The 15,728-nt window shown below is 41.1% G+C and overlaps 1 protein-coding gene across 1 annotated transcript; it reads right to left on the bottom strand.

Moving 5' to 3' along the window:
- Positions 1-1,163: 1,163 nt before the first annotated feature.
- Positions 1,164-15,100, bottom strand: si:ch211-214j24.14. Its single transcript, XM_034163425.1, has 3 exons — positions 14,928-15,100; positions 13,258-13,259; positions 1,164-1,969 (listed from the first exon to the last, which is right to left on the bottom strand). Exon 3 carries the CDS (start codon positions 1,811-1,813, stop codon positions 1,169-1,171), a length of 645 nt encoding a protein of 214 aa, XP_034019316.1. The 5' UTR covers positions 1,814-1,969; positions 13,258-13,259; positions 14,928-15,100; the 3' UTR covers positions 1,164-1,168.
- Positions 15,101-15,728: the final 628 nt, after the last annotated feature.

Genomic DNA, 15,728 nt, shown 5'->3' with positions numbered 1-15,728 from the left:
TTCTCATATTGTTTCATCAGCAGTGAATGCGGAAAGTCCAGAAAATACTCTTGATGATTTGACCAGGAAAATAATTTATTGGTTTATTGAGCTACTCTGAGCACATTTCCGATATGCTGCACGCCCGTGACCACCTGGCTCAGAGACCATATCCGCCCCCGGGTCGCCAGTTTGCTTTGTTCAATTGCACTAGTATTTACAAAATAACTTTCTAACCCTGAATGTAAAACAATAGTATGGACCACTGTAGATAACTAGCTGATAAATATTAAAAAAATAATTAAAAAGATCAAAACTAGTCAAAAATAAATTAGTGGGAATATTTAATAGGATTGATGTTCTTGTTATACCTCAGTTGTCTTGCACGATATCTGTGTTTATTCAGATAAAATGATTACATTTATTACTGAAGATGTATTTAATTTCAATGGCTAATTGTACAATTTGAATGCATAGCTGTATTTTAGCCTGCAACTAACAATTTTTGAACTCCTTATGGTTTGAAACAAAATATTTAAAGAAGTAAAAAAGATTATATGTAAATTAAAGCAGAATACCTCAAAGAATTATTTACTTTCATTGCATAAAACAATTGTATTAAGGACTGAAAACGCATCCCAAAATGGTGTTTTACAAGTTATATTTATTAGTTTTTTATTTTAGACACATTCAGTGTGTGATACAGATTAATATATGGTTTCTTTTGTTTGTTTGTTTGTTTGTTTGTTTTTTTGTGGACGACAGAAGAAAATTTGTAAATAACAAACATTTCAAGATGCTTAAAATTTTACTGCGCTTGATTTCACAATACTTGATTTAATTATGTCTACATACATTCTTTGTGAGATAGATTGTGCACACACACACAAAAAAGAAATTAAAGGCTATGATATCTGCTGAGAGCTGAGGTAGCACAAAATTGATAAAAACAAAACAAATATTTCTAACAATAACTATTACACAAAAGCTATTAGTAAAAATTGAATATTTCATGTATATATATATATATATATTAGTGATGGGGTTTATGGAACAGTTTATGAAACGTTCGAACTTCATCCAGAATAAATTGCGTGAAATTTTCTGGTGGATCTTGATAAAAAAATTTAATATATAAAGATTAAGACGTGTGTCAAAAGGATGACTGCAGATTCAGAAAACAGTTTTTCTACTTTCTACAGTACGTCATGGCACCATATGCAACGACTCCCAACACAGCAACTAAAACGGCGCCTCCACACATCATCTCAGAGGAGCTCAGCATTTTGGGACCAGTCTTCTGTGGGGACATCTCAGATTCTTTGACAGAATGAGCCTGTGAGACTGTGGGTTGTCTGAGAGTTTGGCTGTCTGATGTCATCTGTGTCAAAATGGGCGGAGGATGAAGACCCTGAATGGAATAAGGCTCTTCTGTTTCAGATGTTGTGGATGAAGGAAGGGGGGTGGATGTATCAGAGGGGGGAGCAAGCTTGACGATGGGTATGGGCATCAGGACCTTCGTGGGAACCACCTTTCTGATCTGTGTTTCCACGGGAAGCTCCTCAGCTAAAACCAGGAGCTCCCCCACGTCTTGAGCCTGGAGGCCTTGCTCCTCCTCACTCTCCTGACCGAATCCTTGCAGCACGCTGGTGTGCATCTCTTCATCTTCTCTCACTCTGTGCTCCTCAGGGGCCTCTGCTCTGAGATTTTCTGCCTCTTCCATCATCTCATCTTCTTCACACTCCAGGTGGACCATGTCAGAATTGGATGAGTGGTTCTCCTCGCCAGCTAGAGCCGCTCCATCGCTGCTATTGAGGCTCTCCACGTCGCCCATTGTGGACCAGGACTCTGCCAACAGGCTTTCACTTTGTGCAGGGCTCTCAATCTGGGTCAATGGTAGAGCAGCAGGACTGGGACTGAGGGACCCGGCTTCCCCACCACCTGCATCCCCCCTGCCGGAATCGACTTTTCCCTCCAGATTGAAGGCTGGCTGCTGCAAAGGGGAGACAAACTGCCAGTGTTATCGAGAAAGAGTCAAGCTTAGTTTTCATTTACAAAGAGACTTTGACCCTTTTTTCCTTACATTTTGAAAAAATCCTCATAAAATTTGTTGCTAGTCTCTCCTGATTGAACAATCAGTTTTATCAACAGAAACTTTGTGGTAGTAATTAAGACCTGGACACGGATTTTGGATGATTTTCCAAACTCTTGTTTGAAAGGAGAAAGCTTCCTCTCATAACACTTTCATGTCCTTGAAGCCATCCATCCATCCATTTTCTTCCGCTTTAGCCGGAGTCGGGTCGCGGGGGCAGCAGCTCAAGCAAAGCCGCCCAGACCTCCTGATCCACACACACCTCCCCCAGCTCCTCCGGGGGAACCCCAAGGCGTTCCCAAGCCAGCCGAGAGATGTAGTCCCTCCAGCGTGTCCTGGGTCTTCCCCGGGGCCTCCTCCCAATGGGACGTACCCGGAACACCTCTCCAGCGAGGCATCCAGGGGGCATCCGGAAAAGATACCCGAGCCACCTCAACTGACTCCTTTCGACGTGGAGGAGCAGCGGCTCAACTCCGAGCTCCTCCCGAGTGACCGAGCTCCTCACCCTATCTCTAAGGGTAGGAGCAAGAGATGGCTTGACTCTACTGGTGGTTGGCTCTCACTGCGGTATTGTATCACTTCCTGTTCCGGAGCACAGCGGTGTTTTGCTGTATCTGTTAGCTGTTTAATCTGCGCAGTTAGATTGATCTAGTTACCTAGATAACGATTTGTTTCACAGTGTAATCTTCACGTGCCTTAACTAAAGCACTCCCTCTGCTGAATCACCTCTAAATTATTTACACATTATTCACTTTGTGTGTTTTTAGGAATCCGCTAGCTTAGCGCAGCTACTAGCTCTTAGCCGGTTTAGCATGGCGGCTTCTCCTGTCTCTCCCGCACTTTTCTGCTCTGGGTGTGAAATGTTTAGTTATTCCTCGGCCTCCTTTAGCAGTAATGGTACTTGTAATATGTGTAGCTTATTCGTAGCTTTGGAGGCCAGGCTGGGCGAATTGGAGACTCGGCTCCGCACCGTGGAAAATTCTACAGCTAGCCAGGCCCCTGTAGTCGGTGCGGACCAAGGTAGCTTAGCCGCCGTTAGTTCCCTTCCAGCAGATCCCGAGCAGCCGGGAAAGCAGGCCGACTGGGTGACTGTGAGGAGGAAGCGTAGTCCTAAACAGAAGCCCCGTGTACACCACCAAACCATTCACATTTCTAACCGTTTTTCCGCACTCGGTGACACACCCGCCAAGGATCAAACTCTGGTTATTGGCTACTCTGTTTTGAGAAATGTGAAGTTAGCGACACCAGCAACCATAGTCAAATGTCTTCCGGGGGCCAGAGCAGGCGACATTGAAGGAAATTTGAAACTGCTGGCTAAGGCCAAGTGTAAATTTGGTAAGATTGTAATTCACGTCGGCAGTAATGACACCCGGTTACGCCAATCGGAGGTCACTAAAATTAACATTGAATCGGTGTGTAACTTTACAAAAACAATGTCGGACTCTGTAGTTTTCTCTGGGCCCCTCCCCAATCGGACCGGGAGTGACATGTTTAGCCGCATGTTCTCCTTGAATTGCTGGAGGTCTGAGTGGTGTCCAAAACATGAGGTGGGCTTCATAGATAATAATAATAATAATAATAATAATAATACATTTTATTTGTAATGCACTATACATTCCATGGAATCTCAAAGTGCTACAGAGCAGAGACTAAAAACAAACAATGTACAGGGTCAAAAACAATAAAATATATTCATAAAACATAACCATACAGATAAAATCAAACATTTTAAACATTTTAACATTTTTAACATTTTAAAAGGCCCTTTTAAATAAAAATGTCTTGAGGCCTTTTTTAAATGCCCCCACACTCCGTGGGGCCCTCAGGGTCTCTGGAACGGCATTCCAGAGCTGTGGGGTGACTACCTGGAAGGCCCTGTCTCCCATGGTGGAGAGCTTGGATCTGGGCTGCTGCAAGCGGTAGGTGGACGTGGTGGAGCGGAGGGTTCTTGGGGCGGTGTGTGGCATGAGGAGTTCACTAAGGTAGGCAGGGGCAGTTCCATGTATGCATAGGTGTGTAAGGAGACAGAGTTTGTACTGAATTCTTTGTTGAATGGGCAGCCAATGAAGGGATCTGAGGACTGGAGTGATGTGGTCATATTTGCGCCTCCTCGTCAGGACCCGGGCAGCACAGTTCTGAATGTGCTGCAGCTTTTGTAGACTTTTGCCGGGGATCCCGATGAGGAGGGCGTTGCAGTAGTCCAATCTGGAGGAGACAAAGGCATGGATCAACTTCTCTGTGTCGGATTGGGAGAGGGAGGGGCGGAGTTTTGCAATATTTTTAAGGTGGAGGAAAGAGACCTTGCAGAGGTGACAGATGTGAGAGTCGAATGTGAGATGTGAATCAAATCTGACACCAAGGTTTGTAACGGATGAGGACAGGGAAATGTTATGGTCAAAGATCGAGATACTGTTTAGGTTTGAGAAGGACTGGGTTTGGTGAGGGGTACCAATAAGGATGGCTTCTGTTTTGCTACTGTTCAGTTGAAGAAAGTTGTCAGCCATCCATGCCCTTATCTCCTCCAGGCAACAGTGAAGTGCAGATGGCAGAACTGTGGTGGGAGTGGGGTCCATTTTTATATACAGCTGTGTGTTGTCTGCTTAACAATGAAAAGAAACCTTGTGTTTATTGATTATCTGACCGAGTGGGAGCATGTAGATAGTGAAAAGGGTCGGCCCGAGGACCGACCCTTGAGGGACTCCGCAGCTAACTGTATGAGGTGATGATTTGGACTGTCCTAGGGTCACAAACTCTGTCCTGCCCGTGAGGTATGACATGAACCAGTTGAGTGTGGTCCCAGTAAGTCCAACTATAGACTGGAGGTGATGAAGTAGGATGGTGTGGTCCACGGTGTCAAAAGCAGATGATAAATCCAGTAGTAAGAGGAGTGATGGTGAGCCCTGGTCCGCAGTCATAAGCAAGTCGTTCATGACGCGGACCAGGGCTGTCTCTGTACTGTGAGCTGATCGAAAACCGGACTGAAATTTTTCATACACGTTATGGATGTGAAGATGACTGTGGAGTTGGGCTGCTACAACTTTTTCCAGGACTTTGGAAAGAAAGGGCAGGTTTGAAATGGGTCCGTAGTGGGCCAGGATTTCGGGGTCGAGTGAGGGCTTTTTCAGATGGGGGCGAATGACAGCAGTTTTGAGAGCTGGAGGAATCTGACCGGCGTGTAATGACTGGTTAATTATTGCTGTGATTAATGGACTGATGGCTGTAATGTGAGATTTTAATAATGCTGTGGGGAGATAATTGGCAAAGCTTCTGGGGAAAACCTGGTCTTGCTAGGAGAGACGGCATCCATCCCACTTTGGATGGAGCAGCTCTCATTTCTAGAAATCTGGCCAATTTTCTTAAATCCTCCAAACCGTGACTATCCAGGGTTGGGACCAGGAAGCAGAGTTGTAGTCTTACACACCTCTCTGCAGCTTCTCTCCCCCTGCCATCCCCTCATTACCCCATCCCCGTAGAGACGGTGCCTGCTCCCAGACTACCAATAACCAGCAAAAATCTATTTAAGCATAAAAATTCAAAAAGAAAAAATAATATAGCACCTTCAACTGCACCACAGACTAAAACAGTTAAATGTGGTCTATTAAACATTAGGTCTCTCTCTTCTAAGTCCCTGTTAGTAAATGATATAATAATTGATCAACATATTGATTTATTCTGCCTTACAGAAACCTGGTTACAGCAGGATGAATATGTTAGTTTAAATGAGTCAACACCCCCGAGTCACACTAACTGCCAGAATGCTCGTAGCACGGGCCGAGGCGGAGGATTAGCAGCAATCTTCCACTCCAGCTTATTAATTAATCAAAAACCCAGACAGAGCTTTAATTCATTTGAAAGCTTGACTCTTAGTCTTGTCCATCCAAATTGTAAGTCCCAAAAACCAGTTTTATTTGTTATTATCTATCATCCACCTGGTCGTTACTGTGAGTTTCTCTGTGAATTTTCAGACCTTTTGTCTGACTTAGTGCTTAGCTCAGATAAGATAATTATAGTGGGCGATTTTAACATCAACACAGATGCTGAGAATGACAGCCTTAACACTGCATTTAATCTATTATTAGACTCAATTGGCTTTGCTCAAAATGTAAATGAGTCCACCCACCACTTTAATCATATCTTAGATCTTGTTCTGACTTATGGTATGGAAATTGAAGACTTAACAGTATTCCCTGAAAACTCCCTTCTGTCTGATCATTTCTTAATAACATTTACATTTACTCTGATGGACTACCCAGCAGTGGGGAATAAGTTTCATTACACTAGAAGTCTTTCAGAAAGCGCTGTAACTAGGTTTAAGGATATGATTCCTTCTTTATGTTCTCTAATGCCATATACCAACACAGTGCAGAGTAGCTACCTAAACTCTGTGAGTGAGATAGAGTATCTCGTCAATAGTTTTACATCCTCATTGAAGACAACTTTGGATGCTGTAGCTCCTCTGAAAAAGAGAGCCTTAAATCAGAAGTGCCTGACTCCATGGTATAACTCACAAACTCGCAGCTTAAAGCAGATAACCCGTAAGTTGGAGAGAAAATGGCGTCTCACTAATTTAGAAGATCTTCACTTAGCCTGGAAAAAGAGTATGTTGCTCTATAAAAAAGCCCCCCGTAAAGCTAGGACATCTTACTACTCATCACTAATTGAAGAAAATAAGAACAACCCCAGGTTTCTTTTCAGCACTGTAGCCAGGCTGACAAAGAGTCAGAGCTCTATTGAGCCAAGTATTCCTAGTAATGACTTCATGACTTTCTTTGCTAATAAAATTTTAACTATTAGAGAAAAAAATTACTCATAACCATCCCAAAGACATATCGTTATCTTTGGCTGCTTTCAGTGATGCCGGTATTTGGTTAGACTCTTTCTCTCCAATTGTTCTGTCTGAGTTATTTTCATTAGTTACTTCCTCCAAACCATCAACATGTCTATTAGACCCCATTCCTACTGTCAGGTTTTAGCCCTGGACCTGCCCCGAATCTGGTTTTGTCCCCCAGTCTCTGTCTGTTTCCCTCTCTTTGTCCTTCTGTCTGACCCTGAATGTTTATTTTCTGTTTCTTCCACTTTGGTCTTGGTTTTATGATCTGTTACACTTCAGCCACGTTAAGTTCTGTTATAGTTTAGTCTCTGCTTTTTATTTAGTCATACTGTGTTATCACATTAAGTTTTGAGGATTATCTGTTACTCTTCAGCCACTTATTGAGTTCTGTTCTAGTTTAGTCTTCATCCTTTACTTTCTGGTTATTCAGTCACTGTCTTGAGGACATTTGTAAATCAGGGTTTTCTGTACACTCCTGCCACATGTTGAGTTCTCATCTAGGTTAGGTCCAGCCTTTAATTTTCTGTTCTGTTCCTGCCTTTGTTTATTCTGTTACCACATTTGTATTCTAGGTATCATTATTTCCTTATTGTTTAACATTTGTTCTGTCACTGTCATATTCCTCTTTTTCCTGCTTTTGTCTGACACGCCCACCTGTCACTCCACTCGTCTCACTCAGCCACGCCTTCTTTACTGCACCAGCATATCATCACGCCCTGATTATCCTCTGATTTAAACCCCTTGTCTTCAACAGCTCACTGCTAATTCGTTGTGCATCTTGCCTCGTTCCAAGCCTCTCGTGTTTTCTGCCATAGTCTGTTTTTCTTGACGTGTATGACCTTCGCCTGTTTTGACCTTGCTTTTTTGCCTGAGCCTGTTAACCTGCTTCTCTGTGCCTGAACCCTGCTTGTTTGTTTGACTACGTTTTTGCCTTCTCTGATACACCTGTTTGCTCGTGCTGGAACTCTGCTTGTCACTGACCACGCCGCCGCCTCAACACTGTCTGTACTGCCGCCTGCCTGCTTGTGACCCTGTGTATCGACCTGAGCCCGTTTTTTGGATAAAGCCTTTTCCTTAACCCACATCTGAGTCATGCATTTGTGTCCATCCACCCGCTGTGCCTCGCCACCTCAGTCCTTGACACCTACCAGGCTGCTCAAGGAAGCCCTACCATTAATTAATGCTTCGATCTTAAATATGATCAATCTATCTTTATTAGTTGGCTATGTACCACAGGCTTTTAAGGTGGCAGTAATTAAACCATTACTTAAAAAGCCATCACTTGACCCAGCTATCTTAGCTAATTATAGGCCAATCTCCAACCTTCCTTTTCTCTCAAAATTCTTGAAAGGGTAGTTGTAAAACAGCTAACTGATCATCTGCAGAGGAATGGTCTATTTGAAGAGTTTCAGTCAGGTTTTAGAATTCATCATAGTACAGAAACAGCATTAGTGAAGGTTACAAATGATCTTCTTATGGCCTCAGACAGTGGACTCATCTCTGTGCTTGTTCTGTTAGACCTCAGTGCTGCTTTTGATACTGTTGACCATAAAATTTTATTACAGAGATTAGAGCATGTCATAGGTATTAAAGGCACTGCGCTACGGTGGTTTGAATCATATTTATCTAATAGATTACAATTTGTTTATGTAAATTGGGAATCTTCTTCATAGATTAAGGTTAATTATGGAGTTCCACAAGGTTCTGTGCTAGGACCAATTTTATTCTCTTTATACATGTTTCCCTTAGGCAGTATTATTAGACAGCATTGCTTAAATTTTCATTGTTACGCAGATGATACCCAGCTTTATCTATCCATGAAGCCAGAGGACACACACCAATTAGCTAAACTGCAGGATTGTCTTACAGACATAAAGATATGGATGACCTCTAATTTCCTGCTTTTAAACTCAGATAAAACTGAAGTTATTGTACTTGGCCCCACAAATCTTAGAAACATGGTGTCTAACCAGATCCTTACTCTGGATGGCATTACCCTGACCTCTAGTAATACTGTGAGAAATCTTGGAGTCATTTTTGATCAGGATATGTCATTCAATGCGCATATTAAACAAATATGTAGGTAAACAAATATGTAGGACTGCTTTTTTGCATTTGCATAATATCTCTAAAATTAGAAAGGTCTTGTCTCAGAGTGATGCTGAAAAACTAATTCATGCATTTATTTCCTCTAGGCTGGACTATTGTAATTCATTATTATCAGGTTGTCCTAAAATTTCCCTGAAAAGCCTTCAGTTAATTCAAAATGCTGCAGCTAGAGTACTGACAGGGACTAGAAGGAGAGAGCATATCTCACCCATATTGGCCTCTCTTCATTGGCTTCCTGTTAATTCTAGAATAGAATTTAAAATTCTTCTTCTTACTTATAAGGTTTTGAATAATCAGGTCCCATCTTATCTTAGGGACCTCATAGTACCATATCACCCCAATAGAGCGCTTCGCTCTCAGACTGCAGGCTTACTTGTAGTTCCTAGGGTTTGTAAGAGTAGAATGGGAGGCAGAGCCTTCAGCTTTCAGGCTCCTCTCCTCTGGAACCAGCTCCCAATTCAGATCTAGATTTAATCATTAGTGATTGATTTCTGCTCCCCTCCACAGCATGTCTTTTTCCTAGTTCTCTCCCTCAGCCCCAACCAGTCCCAGCAGAAGACTCCCCCTCCCTGAGCCTGGTTCTGCTGGAGGTTTCTTCCTGTTAAAAGGGAGTTTTTCCTTCCCACTGTCGCCAAGTGCTTGCTCACAGGGGGTCGTTTTGACCGTTGGGGTTTTTCCGTAATTATTGTATGGCCTTGCCTTACAATATAAAGTGCCTTGGGGCAACTGTTTGTTGTGATTTGGCGCTATATAAATAAAATTGATTTGATTTGATTTGATTTAAGGGAGCACCCAGCCACCCTGCGGAGGAAACTCATCTCGGCTGCTTGTACTCGCGATCTCCTTCTTTTGGTCATGAGCCAAATCTCGTGACCATAGGTGAGGATCGGAACGTAGATCGATCGGTAAATCGAGAGCTTTGCTCCCCTACTCAGCTCTCTCTTTACCACGACGGTCTGATACAGCGACCGCATCACTGCAGATGATGCACCAATCCGTCTGTCGATCTCACGCTCCATCCATCCCTCACTCGTGAACAAGACCCTGCGATACTTAAACTCCTCCACTTGAGGCAAGGACACTCCACCGACCTGAAGAGGGCAAAGCACCTTTTTCCGGTCGAGAACCATGGCCTCCCGGAAAACTATGCTTTGCCCTCTTCAGGTCCACCAAGCTTCTGTCCTTGAAGCTTGGTGGAAAAAAATCAATCATATGAACTGAGTAGGATCCCAATACATTTCGGAGTGAATTCACATCCAAATGTGGATTCTAAATAATTTCATTGCATTTTTTTTTCCATAGTGAAGTGAGACTTTTTGTAAAGTGCATCCACTTTCTAAAATAATAACCTGATTACAATGAAAGCAGACAGTTATCTATATAATACTCGTATATCCAGGGCAGACAATCAATAGAAGATTTCAAGGCGTTTTTGGAACCCACTTCCATATCAGTACCAGTTTTTTTTTGTGCAGATTGGGGTGGAAAAACTACAATTTTGACATTTAACCTGAAAGATATTCAATCAGCACATGCAATTTCACATCAGTACATATAGGGAGCAGCATTTGCACAATGTAAGTAATAATACATCGTGTTAGAGTATAATGCAACACTCTTGCAAATCATACTCCCAAAAATGTGGAATTGTTCACTAGTGGCAGGGATATGCACTCCACAAGTGTCTTTCTAGTTTTTGCATGGAGTAAAAATGCATAGGTTTGTTCTACAAGACACTTTTAGCCTTTGTTCTGTTTATATATTTAAAAAATCTAATGTTTGTAGCCATTGTAAATGTGAGATTAGGAATTCAATCGTGTGAGATTATGTGCACATGTAACAAATGACTGTAGAGGTTTCTTGGAGGAAAACTAGAGAAGAGACTCAAGATACAACGGTGGTGAAAGAGTGGCAAAAAACTATCCTGGATCTGGCAGACGGGTAAATTACTTAATCTTGATGGCAACGTGTCCAAAAAATCAATGAAAACCATCTCATGCAGATTTAACAAATAGATAAAATTATAAATCTCTCATAAACTGAGACTGTAGATGGGTTGAGGTTCCGCGTTACCTCACTGTGGATGATATTTCACCTGTGATTCTCATGCAGGGTGAAATCACTGAAATAGTTTCCACTCTTTGTTGACAGATGGTGATACAAACCGTGTCTATAGATAGTACGATACGCAGTGAGGTTATCAGACCCGTGAGTGAGCAAGTTTTTCCAGTTGCTAACACAAATGCATTCTCAGTCAGTCGGGGTGGTGACCAGTTCTGGTTGTGATTCTAAGGGGCAGAGAGCGAGCCTTATATTGGCCTCAGACTGCACATATTATTTTTGCAGGTAATGCAAATATCATGACCTCTTACAGACTGTGCACAGTCAGTTTTGCAGTGCTAAATAATTGTCTTTCATTGGACTAATAATTACATTAAAATGTTTTTGGAACCCTTTGGGAGGGCAGAATTTTTTTTTTTTTCAAATTAAATGACATGATATATGATAGCCGATGCCAGTTTTGATGGTGTTTGTGCTTTTGTAAGGTCAGTGCAACTTCCCTTCTTGCTTCATGTGGCAGAGCTGCAGGCTGGGTAACACACACACACACACACACACACGTGTGCATGCTTGAGTTGGGCTGACATGCAAATCAGGGGCCAATGCATGCTGTTTTTGTCTACTTTTAGGGGAAAATAGGAAAACAGTTGTAAAGTGATGGAGCCTATATGACTTTCTCAATGTTAACATAAAAGTAATTGTGATTTAGGGCTGAATATGTTTTTTTTTTCTCTGCATCATATTTCTTTTATTTTTTTACGCTTTAATCTTGTTTGATGAGCTGGATATTTGTGAATAACCTCAATAAGTGCTGTCTAATTCCACCCCTCCCCTTCCAGATCGACGTCCTCTGACCTGAGCTGTGGGCTCACACTGACACCGCAACTTCAAAATTAAAGATGCCAGTCGAACATGTCAAACACTTCACGAGAAGGAAAGCAAGTCCAGCTTTGCTGCTCTGTGATCCACATTTACTTGCTGGCCTACTTGTATAATTGGATTCCTGTTGATCCGATCCCGATGATAACAGGGAGGCCGGGAACAACAGTAACACACTCTTCACTGCAGTGTTCAGCCTGCCACAGTTACAAAATACAACCCCTGGCAAAAATTATGGAATCACCGGCCTCAGAGGATGTTCATTCAGTTGACTAAAGTCATTTCAAATGGCAACTTTCTGGCTTTAAGAAACACTATAAGAAATCAAGAAAAAAAGATTGTGGCAGTCAGTAACGGTTACTTTTTAGACCAAGCAGAGGAAAAAAATATGGACTCACTCAATTCTGAGGAAAAAATTATGGAATCACCCTGTAAATTTTCATCCCCCAAATTAACACCTGCATCAAATCAGATCTGCTCATTGACATTGACCCTATGTGTCTTTTTGCAAGGAATGTTTTTGCAGTTTTTGCTCTATGGCAAGATGCATTATCATCTTGAAAAATGATTTCATCATCCCCAAACATCCTTTCAATTGTCCAAAATATCAACATAAACTTGTGCATTTATTGATGATGTAATGTCAGCCATCTCCCCAGTGCCTTTACCTGACATGCAGCCCCATATAATCAATGACTGTGGAAATTTACATGTTCTCTTCAGGCAGTCATCTTTATAAATCTCACTGGAACGGCACCAAACAAAAGTTCCAGCATCATCACCTTGCCCAATGCAGATTTGAGATTCATCACTGAATATGACTTTCATCCAGTCATCCACAGTCCACAATTGCTTTTCCTTAGCCCATTGTAACCTTGTTTTTTTCTGTTTAGGTGTTAATGATGCCTTTCGTTTAGCTTTTCTGTATGTAAATCCCATTTCCTTTAGGCGGTTTCTTACAGTTCGGTCACAGATGTTGACTCCAGTTTCCTCCCATTCGTTCCTCATTTGTTTTGTTGTACATTTTTCTATTTTTGAGACATATTGCTTTAAGTTTTCGCTTTGATGTCTTCCTTGGTCTACCAGTATGTTTGCCTTTAACAACCTTCCCATGTTGTTTGTATTTGGTCCAGAGTTTAGACACAGCTGACTGTGAACAACCAACATCGTTTGCAACATTGCGTGATGATTTACTCTCTTTTAAGAGTTTGATAATCCTCTCCTTTGTTTCAATTGACATCTCTCGTGTTGGAGCCATGATTCATGTCAGTCCACTTGGTGCAACAGCTCTCCAAGGTGTGATCACTCCTTTTTAGATGCAGACTAACGAGCAGATCTGATTTGATGCAGGTGTTAGTTTTGGGGATGAAAGTTTACAGGGTGATTCCATAATTTTTTCCTCAGAATTGAGTGATTCCATATTTTTTTCCTCTGCTTGGTCTAAAAAAGTAACCGCTACTGACTGCCACAATCTTTTTTTTCTTGATTTCTTATAGTGTTTCTTAAAGCCAGAAAGTTGCTATTTGAAATGACTTTAGTTTTGTGTCATGTCTGTGATCTGCTTTTTTCCTACAAAATTAAACAACTGAATGAACATCCTCCGAGGCCGGTGATTCCATAATTTTTGCCAGGGGTTGTACATGTGACTACGAGAAACATAATGTAGAATTCATCAATTCTATTTACACTGTGCTGAAAAAGCACATTTTCACACCACATAATTGCACCACATTATTGTTATTATATACACCTTTGAATTCTACTGAGAAGACAGTGTAAAAAAAACATGCTTTTATGCCACAAAGTTGTTGCTATCATTGTTGTTATTAATAATAATGAATTAGTTAATTAATTGATTCTAATGATTATAAGGCTGTCACTGCTGACAAAAATACTTTCATACACAAAATTGTTATTTACTAATGGACTAATGGATAAATAAAGTTGATTTGATTTGATTTATTATTAGTAGTAGTAGTAGTAGCAGTTGTTGTATTTTCTTCAGGTCTTCTTTATTCTAATTAACTACTGCTTTGAAGTAATAATGCAGCTGTTAGTACTTAAAAATACTTTCATACCACTACATTATTATTTTTGCTGTCATCATTATTTTTATTTTTTAATTTTGGTCTTCATTGGTTTGAAATCACGATGCAACCGTTAGTGTTTAAAAATACCTTTGTACCACTAAATTATTATTATTATTATTGTTGTTGTTGTTATTGTTGTTGTTTGTATTATTGTATTAATAGTAGTAGTATTGTTTTCTTTAGGTCCTCTTTATTATAATTAATGACTGGTTTCAAGTAATAATGCAGCTGTTAATGATTAATAGTACTTTTATACCACTACATTAGGTCTTCATTATTAGAGTTAATTATTGGTTTGAAGTGACGATGCAACTGTTCGTGTTTAAAAATACCTTCATACCACTAAAACCCTCACATTGGGGTGAATGTGAGGCATTATTGTAAAGTGCTTCGATCACCTGATGCAGATGGAAAAGCGCTATATAAATGCAGTCCATTTACCATAAATTATTATAATTGTTACGTAGTTATTATTATTATTATTGTGTGGTAACACTGTCTGTATGAGTGTATAATCAGGAGGGAGGTGTGTGTTGATGTTGGGAATACATGACTCAGACTGATCCCTGATTGGTGGAACAGATGCCATTTCTGTGACCCGTGAGATTTTGGTTACTGTTTCTCTCATTAATGTGATGAAGACAGTACGAATGTGTGCACGTCAGTACATCAGATTCAAAGATTTACATAAGCTCAGGATTTTAATTTATTTATGTTTTTAGTCAAACCAGCTCGTCCCTCCTCCTTCAAGGTCAATGACCTTTCCGCTGACATGTTTGCAGGTAGCACAACTCAGACAAAACTGAGCACACAGACAGACTTTTAGCTCATAGTTTGGATCAGCCGTCCTGTAATGGAAATGAACACGAGATAATACGTGGCATACCTAACAATCCAGTGTGGTGCAGCGCTGAAAGGGTCGAGACACGAGAGGCCGAAGCTGCAGATCGCTGAGAGACATGCAGTCAGACACGAAGCCACAAAACAACACGCAGGCAGAGATGCATGCTGGAGCTGGCACAGGAATAACAGGATAGACTGTGCAAAGGTCTCGCTCTCTCCCTCTGTCCCTCTCTCTCTCTTTCCCTCTTTCCAAATCCATGACACAACATTTGGCAGGACAGCAGTCGGTCAGTGTTGATTTGTGCTGCATTCACACAAACAGTGATGATTCCACACTCTAAAACATTGCAGCGGTGTTTAGTTATGTCCACTTGCTACCTTTCTTTAACATAAAGAGCCACTCTATAGTGCAGCAGCTAAGAGCATATTAAGAGCAAAATCGTGCAAATGGTGATACAAGCACCAAAGTTGGCACAAGTACTCTTTAGACATTACTCTTTTGAACAAACTGACTGGCCACTTGAATTTTCAATAGGCGGCCAGGTAGGGGTCAGTTGAAGAATTACACAGGGGTCAAAATTAAAAATGCTCAAATCATTTTGAAAACTACACCACATTATTTTTCTGATCGTAAATATTCCAAAAAGGTATAGTTTGGACTATCTGTGACTGAATGATCAGGAGTTATGGGGTAAAAACAGCAAAAATGGTGACAAAGGTCAGTGTCAGTTTGTACAGGGGTCAAAAGTCAAAATTGCTTCATTTTTGGAAAACATGATGTATATTATTAGTTAAAGGGTTTTAAAAAGGAATACTTTGGACCATGTATCATGCTTAGTTGTCA

This window comes from Thalassophryne amazonica, chromosome 22 (genome assembly GCF_902500255.1).
Source record: "Thalassophryne amazonica chromosome 22, fThaAma1.1, whole genome shotgun sequence".
Taxonomy (NCBI): Eukaryota; Metazoa; Chordata; class Actinopteri; order Batrachoidiformes; family Batrachoididae; genus Thalassophryne; species Thalassophryne amazonica.
This window is presented reverse-complemented; position numbering and strand designations above follow the sequence as displayed.